This window comes from Calonectris borealis, chromosome 1, assembly GCF_964195595.1.
Source record: "Calonectris borealis chromosome 1, bCalBor7.hap1.2, whole genome shotgun sequence".
NCBI lineage: Eukaryota > Metazoa > Chordata > Aves > Procellariiformes > Procellariidae > Calonectris > Calonectris borealis.
Window position 1 is genome coordinate 212,778,894 of NC_134312.1, and position 15,414 is coordinate 212,794,307.

General features: G+C 39.9%; 1 protein-coding gene across 4 annotated transcripts in view; it reads right to left on the reverse strand.

Annotated features, from left to right (window-relative positions):
• DLG2 (discs large MAGUK scaffold protein 2) overlaps window positions 1-15,414 on the reverse strand; it is a 1,041,736-nt gene that overhangs the window by 88,779 nt on the left and 937,543 nt on the right. For all 4 annotated transcript variants that reach the window (XM_075140226.1, XM_075140229.1, XM_075140227.1 and 1 more), the window contains one exon: window positions 13,484-13,598. In XM_075140226.1, the coding sequence (XP_074996327.1) occupies window positions 13,484-13,598 (115 nt within the window). The remainder of the gene's footprint in view (window positions 1-13,483; window positions 13,599-15,414) is intronic.

A 15,414-nucleotide genomic window follows, 5' to 3' on the forward strand; every position in this document is an offset into this window, starting at 1 on the left:
ACCTCTTTTCACATATCTAATTCAGAAATTTCAGATAAAGTTTGACCTCAGACTCTTCAGAGTCCTCTGACTTAAAGAGTCTCAGATGGTTTATTCAAAATCTATTTATCTCCAATAACTGTAAGCAGATGTCCTACAATGAACAAACAGCTCATCGCAGTACTTCAGCATCACTCCATAACTCTCTAACAATATAACTGTGTATTTTTAGGTCCTAAACCAATGCAGAATCTGAGCTCCTCAATTCCAGAATGATACCGCTTATCTCCCTGGAAGAGGAGCTCAGATAAGAAGGAAAATTCTTTGTGTTCTTTAAACAGGCAGAGCACTTGCAGTAAAATTCTTGTTAGTACTAAGATTTTGCCGTCTCTAAGATGACGGCATATGACTCCTTGATTCACACCACATTAACCATTAGTTATACTGACTGCAGATGGGTTTTACTGCTGTTTGTAGAAGACATAATTATTACTGAATGTTTAATAAATGCATTTAGAATATTTCCCTTATTTGATATACTTATCTGTCTGTTCTTCCCAAATATAACAAAATCCCATTTCAAATTGATGTCCCCTGCAGCTCTGGAATATATTTAGAACCCAAGGCAACTGGCAGAAAAATGAATGCAAGCCTTTCGTGTAATGCGCTGGGGTATGTAGTGCATTTCCATAGATGGAACACTAAAAATGCAACTGCAGCAACTTAATACTTTTATAAAATTTCCTAAAAAAGCAGCATTGAAACCTGAGTATAACTGAAGTGTCCTTTCTTAAAAATTCAAACTCCAACAAACCAAGTAGGGATTTTCCTTTCACTCATTTTAATACAAATTAGGAGCTGCTGCACTGAACCAAGGAAATTATAGCAATTAAAAAGTTGAGGGAAAGGAAACTTTGACCCTTCTGCACACTGTCCACATTAAAAAGGAATATGTTCTTATGTCTGTCCAGTGCCTGATGGCTTTGGGATGGCAATACAGGAAAAATAAAACTAAAGTAGCTTAAGAAGCACCTACCATACAACTCTTTCACACTCTATTAAGAGGAAAACAACCTCATCTTCTACAGGCTCTAAATTCAGCAATGGTCCTTGCATTAAGCTGGATAATTTTCGAGTCATTAATTCAGTCAAATTCACTGTTATTTCATACCTTGAGTGAGAAAAATATCCTGTCTGCTGATTGTTATTTCTTTTACATTTTTTTCTCCAGATTTCTTGCAGCCAGAGCTGCTGCAATCCTTCTTAAAGGCAAAACTATCTGTTGAATTTTATCAAAACTTAGAATCATTTTGATATTCTTAAAGGGAGTCTATAGGCGACTACTGCTAACTGAATCACTGTCTACCACTTGTGCAGCAGACAAAGGCAGATAAATCGATTACTGAGGACAAGGAATTTAAAACAAACCCCTGTATTTCTAATGATGTTCTGTTTAACCATTTTTTGCATTTTAGCAGCAAACAACAATATAAATGAAATTAAACTAGAAAAACCTTTAAAAATACACAATCCTGAAAGCATCAAGAAAATAAAAGATGATTATATTAACACAGTAGCTATAATAAAATCATACTTATTGGGTTATGTAAAAAGGCAACATATCATTCAGTTATTGAAATAAATTCTCAGGCATTTGCTGAATGAGATAAGATTTACTTGAAAGAACAGTTATTTGCCACAAAACCAGCAAAACTCGCCTGGCTGTCAGGCTTCATTTCTGTCATGCGTGGAGGTTTATAACCTGTGCTGAATGCCTGTGGTTACTGCACTTGCATCAGGAGATGTTGTGAGCTGTGGACTTCAAACTGACCTGTCATCTTCTAGCAGTGACCACTAGATCTGACTGGATAGTAAGCCCAACACAGAAATTGATATGAAATGTGTAAGGGTCCACTTATATTAATTTATATTTTGTTTTTCTTACTGATATTCTAATTAATTATTAAAGTATAAGTAGATTATTAGATTTCCAGAGACTTAACAAGAAAATTCAGGTCCAGATCAGTTTTGCTGAAAGATCTGCTAAAGTTCACTAGACTTTCAAGATGAATCCACATGCAAATATCAATGATGAAGGAAGAATTCTGATTTTTACTCCTGGAACACCTCATGATTCCGACTTGAAACCAGGGTCAAGACTGCTGACTCTAATTGCACTTTAGTTGGGGCTAACTTTAGCCAGAATGAAGCCCATGTGAATCAGATTTGAAGAAGTGCTGTGGACTGAAATCGTGCCGTTCCTCATAACTCAGTAGAGGCTTTAGGAACCTAGTTCTGACCATGCTAATGCCAGTGTAGCTCACCCTTTTTTCTGTAAAGAAGGGCAGGTGTGAAATCAGCACCAGATGCTAGAGTGCTAAACAACAACAATAGGTAGTATTAAAATCTCAGTTATTTAACAAAGTGATAAATTTGCTATTAAATTAATAATAAGTGGATGTCATAAAAATCTGTCTGTAATGTCATGTCTGAATGAGACACGGGGCAGAATAACTTAGAGAGCGAATGTACCTTCCAGGGCATCTCACAGGACATTACATTCACAGCTTCTCCCCGCAGCAGAGCCTTATCGCAATAGCTCTCCATGGATGTGGCAATGCTCTGAGTGCCAGTGTAGAAAGGACAAAATCACTTTCAATGCTTATACTGAAAGGGCGATTGCATTTTGAACCTGCAAACCACGTTAGAAACACTGCTTCTACCATGTTTCCTGCAGTACTGCTGAAAAGGTTTTTTGATTCTGTTTAGTCTCAGTTAATCTGTTTTCAAGATGAGTTCCCATAAATATCTGTTTCCTTGTACAGAAATACCTGAAGAAACCACGGGCATTTTTCAAATCTAAACTTTACTTCTTGTACAAGAATAGTTCTTGAAGTATTCTCAGCGACACGGATCTTGGCAGACAAACAAAATCCAACTGACTGCGTACAGAGGGGAACAGCCGAAAGGACTGAACTGTAGCTTTGTATCTTGAACCATCTGCAAGAAAGTGGCAAAATACTGCTTGATGGCCATTAGGTTGGGCTTCCATTTTGTGATTGATAACCTATGATCCTTATCTGTAGAAATTGTCTTACAGTCTCTGCAGAAAGGAGTAATTACAGCAGTCAGTCACTGCAACCTCTACCTGGATTCTAAAATGTCTCAAGGACATCAAGAAGAGAAAGCGTGTCTGCAAAGATAGTGCTTTTTAAACAGGAAAATTACAGACCTTTTTGGCTCCCAGAAAGAAAGGAATATTGATACTTCTTGAAAATGGAGAGGACACATATCATTATCAGCACGCCAAGGTAAAAACTATTCCAACCTGGCATAACTAAGATCTAAGTGGTTAGAAATACGAGGTTATGAAAAAAAAAATCTTTGTATTCCACCAAGCAACTGCTTCTGTCCTAGTTTTTCACAAAGCTTTCAGCTGCTGCCCACTACGCCAGGACCCTTTTGAACAACGAGGAGGACGATGTGGGAGCAGAAATAGCAACAGCTATTGCCTTCTCTGTAAGCAGTGGTTTGTATAGCAGTAGGTATTATGTGGTGCTAGCAGGTGTATTGATAATTATAGCAGCACAATATATTGCGTGAAGGAATGGGGTTGCCTGCAAGGTCAATTGAAAAGCATAAGAAAAAGAAATGGAATTAATGGAAAGTGGGTGAATGTTTCATTATCTTAATTCCTATTTAGTGAGGAACATCTGGCGAACTCCACTAGACAGCTGTTTGTTAGTCTTCTTTTATTTGCTACATCTGTAGATAAAGCAATTAGAGTAAGTACTTGTAAGAAAAGCATGACCCACAATCAGAGTCTTCACAAGACATGAAGTTGGAGACATGGCAGAATGCAGATGTACACACACACATATACATAGACACATACAGATACGCTAATCTCTGAAATCTTTTTTTACTCTGTTTGCTCTGAATATGAGACACATTCAGAGACAATCAAATCCCACCTGCTGAGGCTGGTGTGCGAGAGGGACAGAGATGGGGCAAGCAGTGCAAGCCCCGCACTTGCACGTCAGCCTGCTGGGGCCGGTACCTCCACGCTGAGTTGGGTTCCCTTGGGCAGTAGCTTCCCCTATTGACCGGCACCACACAACCGCCACTCACAGCAAACTTAGCAAACTAGCCGCATCTAAACCAGGATCTATTCAACGTGATGCCAATGAGGCCTGGGAGGACCTGGTCTTTCTGTTTCAGGACTTTGTTCCCTGTAACAAGAGTGGGGTGGCAGGGAATGACCAAATGGAGTCACTGAGAAGCTCCCTATGAACCTCATGTCTGGTAAGAAAGTCCCTGCATCCTTCCCATGCTCACTGTAGTTAGTACAGTCATTTCTGTTTCTGATGAGAAATTAAAGGGTCAGCAAAGCCCACTGGCACTCCCTCAGCCTCATCACTTAACTTGGTTGGGCTCCCTTCTCATAGATGGACTTCCTTGTGGCGAGACGAAAGATCCTCCTCATTTATCTTTATCGGAAGGCACTTCAAATGGGAATCCCCACTGCTCTTTTCAGCAGGGTTATGTCCTGTTTCAACACTGTTCTCAGCTTTGTTCCAATGCAGCTAATTTGGAGAGCCTTCTACTTTTCCGTATAAGATTTCAGGTAGAAAACTCTTTAATAGGGGCCAAGCAGTCTTCTCTCTTTCTCTTACATTGGCAACTGTGCTAAGAGCCTCTGCTAGCTTGCGCTGTGCCAATGCACCTATTTAGATTTCCAACTTCTGACTGTATTCCCACAAGCTTTTATTTCAATGGGTTTTCTTCTCTATGTTCATGATCTAACTTACTGTCTTGTACTTTTCCAGTTGAGAACTGCACGAACTGACGGTGTCCTATTATAGCTGTTGACATGGAAACATCATAAGAAACTGTTTGTTGGATAAGACTGCTTTTTCACATAGAACAGACACAGCTTAAATGCATGTTTTGCTGACTCACTTTCAGCCATTTTAAGCCACAGACAGTTAATCTTCATTGTCACTTTTCCCCCCCCTGTGCTGACAGATCACATTCTGAGTCTCTGCTTAGAAATAAGGCTGTCTGAAACTGTGACTGTCTTGGTTATAGAAATTTCAAACAAATCCTATTCCCACACATGGCCAAGTTCTTCGTCATCATCTTCTGGCTTGGAAATTATTCTCGCTGACACTTCCCTGCCGGATGAGGCAGGCAGTCCCACTAGGGAACTGGAAAGCAGAATATATGTGCAATGAAAACCTATTAGAGCATCTCTTAAGGAAAGAAAAAGGTGTGCTGCTTCTTTAGAGCAGACATCACATGTCAAGCACATTACCTGTTCTGGGACATTATTTCAATAACTTATGAAACAGAACAATAAGGAAAATGGCCAGAAGTACGTACTACTTACTCCTACTGAAGCTGCTAGTAGAAAAGCAGTTTCAGCAGGCATTAATAATTCAGCACTGAGGACATGATTTCAGGTCTCAGCCGGTTATTTCATACCTAACAAGTTTTACTGATAATGTAAAGATAAGATGAATTAGACAAGAATGGCTTTGATAAGGAGCTGCTTTATATTCTGAACTTTAGGCAGAGCTTGTTATCTGAGATTAGTGTAGGCTGCAGTTTATTCACACGGGGCTCTGTCCTTCGAGGTGCTCAGTACCGTGTGCATTAGCTCTTAAAATCTTGAACACAAAGTATTCAATGATTTGCAAAGCCACAACCAGATAGAAATAAATCTGCTTTTTGTCCCTTTTTGACACAACTGGAGAAACATCCCTTGCCAAAAGGCTCGCTGGGCTGTTGGTTCATGCTGCAGCTAATGATGCATTGGACATATCTCAGGAAGGAGTCAGTTGGACTCATTTCATACTGGGAACCTAAGACTAGCAGATCTGATTGATAAACATGAAGATGTGAAGGAGAGAGCTGGTGTCAGAAGCAGAGACGAGACTGTTTTGACTGATGTGTTTACATGTTCAGTTTTCACTCTCCATTAACTGCTCCTTCTTCATCTGTGAAATGTTATTAAAAATTGTAAACGAACCTCATTTTTCCTTAACTGTTCATTAGTATCAGCACTGCAAAAAAATATCAGATGAATAAGAAATATAGGAAGTGTTAGGAAAAACTGTAGTAGCTTGTGAGGTGGCTAATAGTTTCAACGGACTATATATCAAATATATCGATTTTCACAGTCCTAAGGTATAGGTGAGGCATATTGTTATATTTACAGCGTCACATTTCAGGGTGTTTTTTTTAGAACCAAAATGCCATCAGACTGTGAGACTGAAGGCCTTTGAATTGTGAATACTCCAAGATTAATAATTCTCACATCCATCTTTCAGCTGAGAGTGGCAACACTGCTGTGTGTCTTACTTAAGGCACTTCAGTTAAGGGTCTATGAAAACTTCATGGACATAATACAAAAAAGTGTGAAAAGCTCACAGTTTCCACTGACATCAGTGAGCAGCTACCTCAGAAAAATCCAGCCTCTTTCCAGATATTTTCCCTGGTTTTTAATTTTTAGTTGAATTTTTTAATTTCTCATTTAGTGCAGCAGGATGAGGAGCATGGTACTTTTGTAAATGTCAAAAAAATGATCCTCCGAGCACATAAACAGTCTGAGTTTCATAAGAAAACATATTTGCATTGCCAAAGACAGGAGTTGGTCTCATTTTCCTTCTTCATTTTATAGATAATCACAGGTTCTGTGAGCCAGATACTTTTGTTCTAAACACGAATTTCAAAATAATACTGGATTTATTGCCCACTGTATTAGGTGATTTTTCCAGCATAACCTCAGTGTCTCTGATAATTAATAAAGACCTGAGTGAATAGTTATTCAATTATACTGGTTCAGGTCCTCAACATCCACCTGGGGAAAAGGTCTTCAAACACACAGAGTAACCTTCCTTGCTTTGAAAAATAAAGATTTGCACTATTTCCTTGGTTCTGAATCTGAGCAGCTCTCACTGAAACCAGTGAGAATAGTGGTGCCAGCAGGACCTGGAGAAGACGCTATATTCAGAGAAAGAACAGCTAAAAAGTAATAATTGAATATTCAGAAACTCATACTTAACCAGGACATGTGAAATGAGTAACGTCCCAAGCAGGTTTCAATTTTCCAGTCTGAAATGGCATTTCTAGTGCAGCAGCCCATTTCACGAGCGTAGGTTATGTGCATACCTATCTGACCATTTCCAAACATGTCTGCTAAGCGCTATCATCAAACCCAGCTTTCTGTATTATGCCATTTAGCACAGATTTTCTGAATGCATGTTTCCATTCTGTGCTGTAATTTGGACCACTCAATTGCCTAAGAATAATCCAAGGTAAATGAACAAACTGTACTAAAATTCCACTTTCCTCCACTTATCGTTCAGTAAAGAGAATTCTAATAGTTTCTATCATGCCATTAAAGTACAGGCATGGCTATGTAAGCTCTAGCTATTTCCCCGTCAAAACCAAATAATAATGCCTAGGTGCCAAAGTCACCCACATTCAGTCTCCAGAACTCTACATTGACCTACAGTGTTCTGAAGCTGGAAGAAATGTACAGTGTGATGCCATAGCTGGAATCACAAACTCATCCAGCATGATGACCATGCACTGAACACGTGTGTATCCTCAATAGCTCTCAATAGTGCTAATGAAAGTGGCAAATGAATTTAGAAGGAATCCTGGGGGCTAAGAATATGGGGAACAAACCAGCCTATTTAAACAGGACTGTCAGTGTTTCAAAGCTACGTTGCAGTGTCTTACTGAAACACACAGCAGAAGCATTCACAGACAACAGCCAGAGAGCCTGATGTTACAGCTTCTTCAAGATACGTGTATGCACACTCTGTGTGTGTGAGAGAGAGAGAGAGAAAGAGAGAGAAAGAGAAAGACATTCAGTGTGGGTGGGATTCAGGTCACACAACTTTAAGTGTCTGTAATATAGATGTTTACATCTCAGCTAAGCACCTGAGGCTCCTTCCACTCAACTGTGAGAAATAGACATTTTTAGGGCATGATTCGCCGGAGCAATTTTAGATGTCTACTTCTGGATGAGATGAATTGTACTCTGAAAGTGCCAAGTGCACTCCACTCACTCAAGAGAGATACTAGGCAACTAGCTTAAGTGAAGACGTTTGCAATGTATATGTAGATATAGCATATATTTAACACTAACGTATATATATTTGGATTTTCTTTTTTTATATATATACACGTATACATATAAAAAAAGATATATCTATTCTCTCTCCTTGCAATGACTATTTAGCTATGACCATTTCATACCTCTCTCTCTGGTTCCCTCAGTACCTCTCTCCAAAAAGCCCTGATGAAATTATATCTTTATCACATTTCTCCTTCCAGATCTACACAGTAGAGCTTCTCCATCACCCAGTCTGATGTTATCACGTGTTCAGATTTCACTACCAGGATGTCTCCAAGAATTGCATTTCTCACGTGGATTTCAGACTGCATTTCAACCTGCTGTGCAGCTTTCCCAGGAAAATTTTGCCCATGGAGCCTCCTCCTGATGCTCACTGGCCTGTGGAGGTTTGGTGACTGTAACAGACATTACGTAAAACCAGCCCCGAATGCCAGATTCAATCTTCACAAACTGCCTCAGCCAAACTTCAGCTGTAACTCAGCAAAGTTCCCAAGTGAGAATTTCTGTGATTTATTGAAAATCAAAGTGTCTCTAAGCGATATGGCATCATGCTGATCTCTAAGAAGTTCAGGAAATGCGTATAAAGGTGTCCAAGGCCTAATGGAGAATTCATTGTGCTGGAAATCAGAGTAAACAACCCAAAGTACCTCAACCTTGACTTCCTTTCATCTGCTGCTAAGTTGCTATGGCAAATCTTCAGGTTCTGTTCCTCGTGGCTCAATAAAAAATGAACCAGAACACACTCATTTTTAACACACAATGCTTTGTGTTTGTACAGCGCTTCCCTATCAAAGCTATGAAATGCTTAACACGAATTCCAGCTAGAAGACGACAAAAATGTAGTGGACTAAAAGGCACTTGTTTGCACTGTGCACAGATTTTATAATTAGTGCAGCATGGGCTGGAACAAAAAGATTGATCTTAAACTTCCTCATCTTATTGGGAAGAGGCTCTGCCCTCGGTTACACCTCCCACTGTAGTGCTCTCCCCTGGGCAGCTGCAGAACCACTCCTCCTTCTGAAATTACAGCTGGATCCAGCCCTGTCCCAGCTCTGATTTCCATACCCACCTTTACAGCCAACTGTACCATTTGCATTGTGCTGATACGTTTAAAAGGAGTGCTGAAGTTGAAATATCTGCATTTCAGTAAGCTCAATCAGTCCCTTCACACAGGGCAACAAGTCGCCGTATTAGGTGGAATGATGTTTGGTCACCGACAGTATTGAACAGATTTTAAACAGTGAAGCGGCAATGAAAGGGCTGGGGTGTGTGTGAAGCTTTTGAGTTGTTTCTGCAGAGTGAAACACCTCCAAGCCTGTTTGTGGCTTTGGACAATTGGAATTTTTAATTATAGACGTATTATTTCAGAAGCTGTCTGGTTTGAATAAAGATTAAAAGGTGCCGTGGCTGTTTATTCTAAGCTTGTCTAATTATTTTTCACCTGTAAATCAACAACAGACTATAAGAATCTGGATGCCAGTTGATTCCTGAAAACCTTTTCTTTGTACATCTAGTAGCAATTACTGAAGTATCTACTTTTACCCTCAGAAATCCAGCACAAGTACTTTAAGCTCAGGAGGAATCTAGTAAATCAACAGGGAAACCCCTTCATCGTGCTTAAGCTCTCAGTTTCCTCCAAAGCTTGGCAATTTTATACTAAAGTTTCAATGGCTGCTCTCATTCACCAAACTTTTTAAAGGACTGTACTTCTCTGATGCTCAACTCTTCAAAAGGCTGTCATGTTCCATAGCCTGTGGGTTAAATAACATGATCTGGCATTTCCTAAGAATATCAGTAGTAACCATATGTAGCCTGAAAAATTTGACTATAGATCTGGACCTAGAAGAACAAAGCAAAGCATGTATCTATTTCAAGACAACCAAATATATAATCTTACAAGAGCAGATTTTAAAACCTTGAGCCAAAAAGAAAGATATGAATTTGCATAAGAAACACTAAAAAACCCCCTATGTATGTATAGAAGACAGCATTTAGCTGGTGATGGGTTTGTTTACTTTCCTCATTAATCATGAGCTGATGGCTGAATTACAATGAATTAAAAAGGATAATAGGAGAAATGTTTTTAGCTTCTCATTTCAGTTATTGAATTCAAATTAAGTTCATTCACCTTCACCAACAAATAAATTATAAATAATAAAATTTGCTATGTTTCATATCTATTCTCTTACTTTCCGCTTTTCTTTCTTTTCCTCAAGAGAGAGATTTAGTGACAAAGAGGATGTGGGCTCCCAAAAGAATTAACAGTGTTTCTTACTGCTCTGTCCTCCCCTGAAGTCTCATACTTTGCCTTTAGCGTCATGAACTTTCTGATAACATCCCAAACAGAGATGTAGGGTCTGTGATAGAAAAGGAACAGGTAGTACTTAAAAAAAATTTGTAGGAAATTCCTGGGAAATATTCCAGGAGGCATCAGAAAGACAGACTGGGATAAAGAAAGAAAAAAATAATAAAAATCAGGAACACCAGACTATGCACAGATAAAAGATCATGTCAAAGAGCTACACAATTTCTTCTGAACAAATCATTCTTGATCACTTTGCTGTGGTTGTATACACTGCTTCAGTGCAACTTTTAATTGCTTTCAGCCAACTACTTCTAGTCCTGTATTCAACCCATTATCCCCATATTAAATTTTACCTCACTTCATTTAATATAACGTCTTTTATATATCTCAATCAAAAATGCTATGCTATTTTGGTAGGGGCTGTATGGGGAAATCACAGACTTTAAGGTAAAGAAGAAAACCCGGCATCCAATGAACCTCACATCCACTGGCAAATCCGTTTACAGAGCATTGCTTTTTTTTTACCCTCCTTTCTGTTGGCTTTTCTATGAGCAGATATTTATTTTCAATTATTACAACCTATATGGACCTTAATTTATTTCCCTGCACTGCCTAGAACATAGCTATTTACTTTGATTTTCTGGCTAAAAAATAACTATGCTTGTACTCAGTGAAGGACAGCAAAATCACTACATCCCAAAGAAAGGAAAACAGCAAACTTGAATCATAAACTTGGCATTACAGCTACAGATTTGCAACATATGGTAATTTGCCTCTAGTTCTCTTGCACATGCTAACCAAAATAATCAATTGAAACAGAAATGTCCTGAGATGTGAGAATACAAAAAAAAAAGCTAAATCCCAGACTTTTTACCTGGGTCCCTGGCCGTAAAGAGTTTATCCATAAAGTGAAAATTTCAGTCTCTGAAAACAAGCATATTTCTGAGCCCACATTTCTTTTTCACTTAGTGCCTAACGTAGACATAAGCTACCTTTATAATTAGTGTATGTATTTGAACTAACAGTGCCTAGCACAATGCTGCAGGCACTGCTGCACTACAAACACATTATAATGACATGTAAAATACAGAGCCTCTCAAACAGACTTCTCAGAGGTGGACACAGCCAGTTGTGTGGGTTTGACTGCAAAAAATTTACGCTAACAAAAGTGACTGAGGCTTCTGAGGTTTTCTGCTTGAGAGGTTTGGGGCATTTTTTAGAATGACTGTGGAATAAAAGAACAGTTTTTGCATTTACGGTTTGGGAAGTGATATTTAGCTATGCAGCTAAGACATCAAAGATTCCTGCAGTGAAGCACCAGGGCATATCAGCTTGGTGAGACAGACCACATCCAGAATTCATGAACGAGCAGAAAACCAGGCTCATCAGTGCGCACAGAGCAATACCGTAGAGAAGAACTAGGCTAGTCCAGATGCAGCACAGATATATTAGCTTGGCTCTGTGTGCAAGCTAATAAGCCTCAGTTCTCAGCAGGGCTTACAAGGTCGATGTGGATACAGGGGTAATTGAGCTTTGCTGCAGCTGAAACCAGTAAGTTGTTCAGGACCCTGTGTTAGCCCTTTATGTGTGCACCTGAATTGACTTGTGGTTGCTGGCTTAGACTTCTTGCACCATTGTTCCCCACGTTTTGGGTTCCTGGCTTACCTCAAGTAAAGTAAGCTTGGATCTACCCCTACATGTCCAATGACTGTAGCTTTTCATAAAACGCAAATTCAGGGAGCTGACCAAAAGCTCTTGACAACAAAGTCACTCTGTGTTTGATCTGGAAAAAACCTACTGCAGGTGGAATAGCTCCAGAAGTAAACACAAAGCCGGAGAGGTCAGAGAAGGTTAGAGATGCATCGAAAACCGTGACACTTCCAACCTGACCTTGCCCAACAGCAAGATCACTGGTAACAGTGATCCATAACCTTTCAGTCCTTTCTCCTTCTGGCAGCAGTACCAATTAGTGCTTCATGTGGTTGCTGCCCACTAGAATAAGACCATCCATGCTAACATTTAAGTTTTCCCTTCCTTCTCTGCTACCTTACTCCCTCATGCTGAGGGCATAATGACAAAATGTAGAATTTAGCCTTAATTGGATCTCTGCAATGTTATCACCTGAATTAGCTCCCCCATGAATAATTATCACTGCCTGGAGGCTGACAAATTGCTTCCCTCTGCTTCATGATTGTCAGGAATTTCAAATTATATGCTGAGCATGGGGGGAAAAATGAAAATGGAAGGCCTAGAGAAGCATAATTATTAAGATTATTAAAATATTTGGCATGGAGTCCCATAGTCTCCCAGAGTCCCAAAAGGCGTGAGTGACAGCAAGAACTTTGCTAGGGGCAATTGGGCAACACCCAGTCTTTCACCTAGCGATGACTACGGCAATAGACTTGCACAGTCAAAGCAAAACTATAACCACTGCTAGTGTCTGGCTCACAGTTAGGCAGTTCCTATACTATTCACTACTCCATTTAAGCTACATACATCAGCTCGTTTAGCCTCTCATCTGCATATTTGATCTTGCTAGGTAGATGGTAAATTCTTTGTAGTGTAGACTGATAGAAGGGTAAACATATGCAAGGGGATAGCAGCAGATTGTCAGGCATTTAGAACAGCATATAGTAGTCCTTGCTTTGTAAGAACAAGGTCTTGGGAAAAAAGTGCTCTTTATGAGAACGATTGTTCCATGTCCGGGCAAGACCTCCCACAGAACCGCAGTGCGTCACTACACCACAATATCCATCTCAGATATCGAAAGAGTTGACAACTGGTAAGAAATCTTCATCTCATAAAATGAAATCATTATAAAAGCATAATGCTTTTTGAAAATGGCTTGAAATGATCGGATTAAGCAATAGGGCTTTATCCAATTTTCACATTAATGATGCTGTGCTTGTAAGATTGATGCATTTCTCAGTTCAATTCAATGCAGTTCCTCAAACTTCTTTCCCACCTTGCCGAACGCGCAACACACAAGTCAGGCATAGCCAAGGTAGCTGCCGACATATTCCCAGGAGAAAGCTCTCCCTGCTTACCTGACATAAAGTGACCTCTTCTGATTAGTCCTCAGGGAGCCAGACCCAGAACTCATGCTGTGATTCATCATCTGCTCACGCAGGTCATGGATTTTTGCCTCAAAACGAGCGTACTCTAAGGAGATAAAAAACCCAGAGAATAAAGATATTTTAGCTTTCTTGACCTATATAACCATTAGGGCTGCTAAATGCAAATTAATATTAAATTAATGAGTGTAAGGCACATCCTAAAAATTGAGGTCTAATAGAACCTTGCATTAATATATTATCTTAGGTAAATATATGCCCTCTTTATTGTGATACCTGAACATTTCAGCACTGACTAGGTGGAAAGTCAAATAGCTAGACCCTCCCTCCTGCAGTTTCAGGAAAGGAAAGGAGGTTTAAAATGTTACCAAATATCTTTCAGTCTGCAAAAAGAATGTTGAAAGCAGTTTTCCACTATATCATTCCTCCTTCCAAACAATGAGATGCCTTGTTAGGGGCGGTGGGATGATGCACTGAAGTTACTAATGAGTCAAGTAGTTAGTGTAAAATCCCACTGAACTGAAGGAGATATATCAAAGTCTAATTATTTCTGAAGCAGCTGTGAAATTGTTGTATGAGCAAGAAGCCACCTTACCCAGCCCACTGAGGACTGGGCTCTGTTTCTTTTAAATAGGTGGAGCCACACCTCAGTCTTAGGGTGGGTGATCCCAGAAACTCCAGACCTGTTTAAGCTGCGTAAGAATGGCACAAAACCACCTCCCACACCTTGTTCTCCTCCACAGCTCTGCTGGTAGCTTTGTAAAATGCTGTGACCTGCTGACCAGCAGTTGGGGCAAGGATTCAGCTAGAGGTGTATCATTTGGTGAGGCTCCTCTCTGAAAGGACACATCCCTCGTACAGCCTGGTCAACGGTCCCTTCTGCTGGCACATTCCCCTTGCTCACTGCGTGACCTAATGGGCTGAGTTTTGGTTTGCAAGAGGAAAAGTTGAAATTTTGGAGACAAATTCTAATTCCTTAAAACCGACAACCTAAAGGCAATGCTCCAGCAACACAGAGAGTCATAATTCAACCTAAACCCGGGAAATCTACCAACGCGAGCTAGAAGACTGCCTTGAGGGGGTGTACAAAATCCATTTCAGTGAGTCAGTGACACTTTGAAGAGTAAGATGTTGCAGACTGATGCCAGCAATGAGAAGAAGATGTTCCCTGCACTTCGATGTTTTATTTCGCTGCGTGCTTCAAAAGGAGGGTCTACATTTCCCCACAGCAAGTCTGGAGCAGAAGTGAAACCAGCACGCAAGGTTTCCTCCCTTAAAGGATGGAGGTACATCCCACCAGATCACACCGCCTCTCAGTTTAAGCAAATAAATCTTTATTGTGCATTTATAACCTATTGGTCTGCTCCCTGTTTGTTGGCGTTTGAGCTATGTGAGAGTCTGCAAGACAGCAATATTCTCATTTTCTCCTTGCAGAAATCTCAGCATTATTTTTGTTTGATCCTTTACCGTTCACACTGGCTTGATTCCCAGAATGTCTAGATGCTTTGCAACAACAACTAATTCATTTTATTCAGTGCCCTTTAACTTTTCATGGGATAATAACATCTGACCTTTCCAAGATCCCACATTTTGCATAGACACTAGCTACCTTCAAGCTGGCTTAGCAGAGTGGTTTGATTTGGGCTTTTGTGTTTGTTTTTTTTCCCTTCTTCTTCTTCCTTCATGCATTTTAACTCCCTTTCCATTGAGCTTCTTTGGCATTACCTACTGACTTTGTTAAGTGACAGTGGCTACTTTGCCAGTCAGCTGGGAACCACTGCTGTGGTATAAGACTCTTCCCACATACCTACGACTTCACTGCCTGCAGCTGAAATTCTGTATATCAGGAGAAGAGACACTCCTACATGCAGACTGTATTTCAGATTTATTCTGAGGCTTGTTGC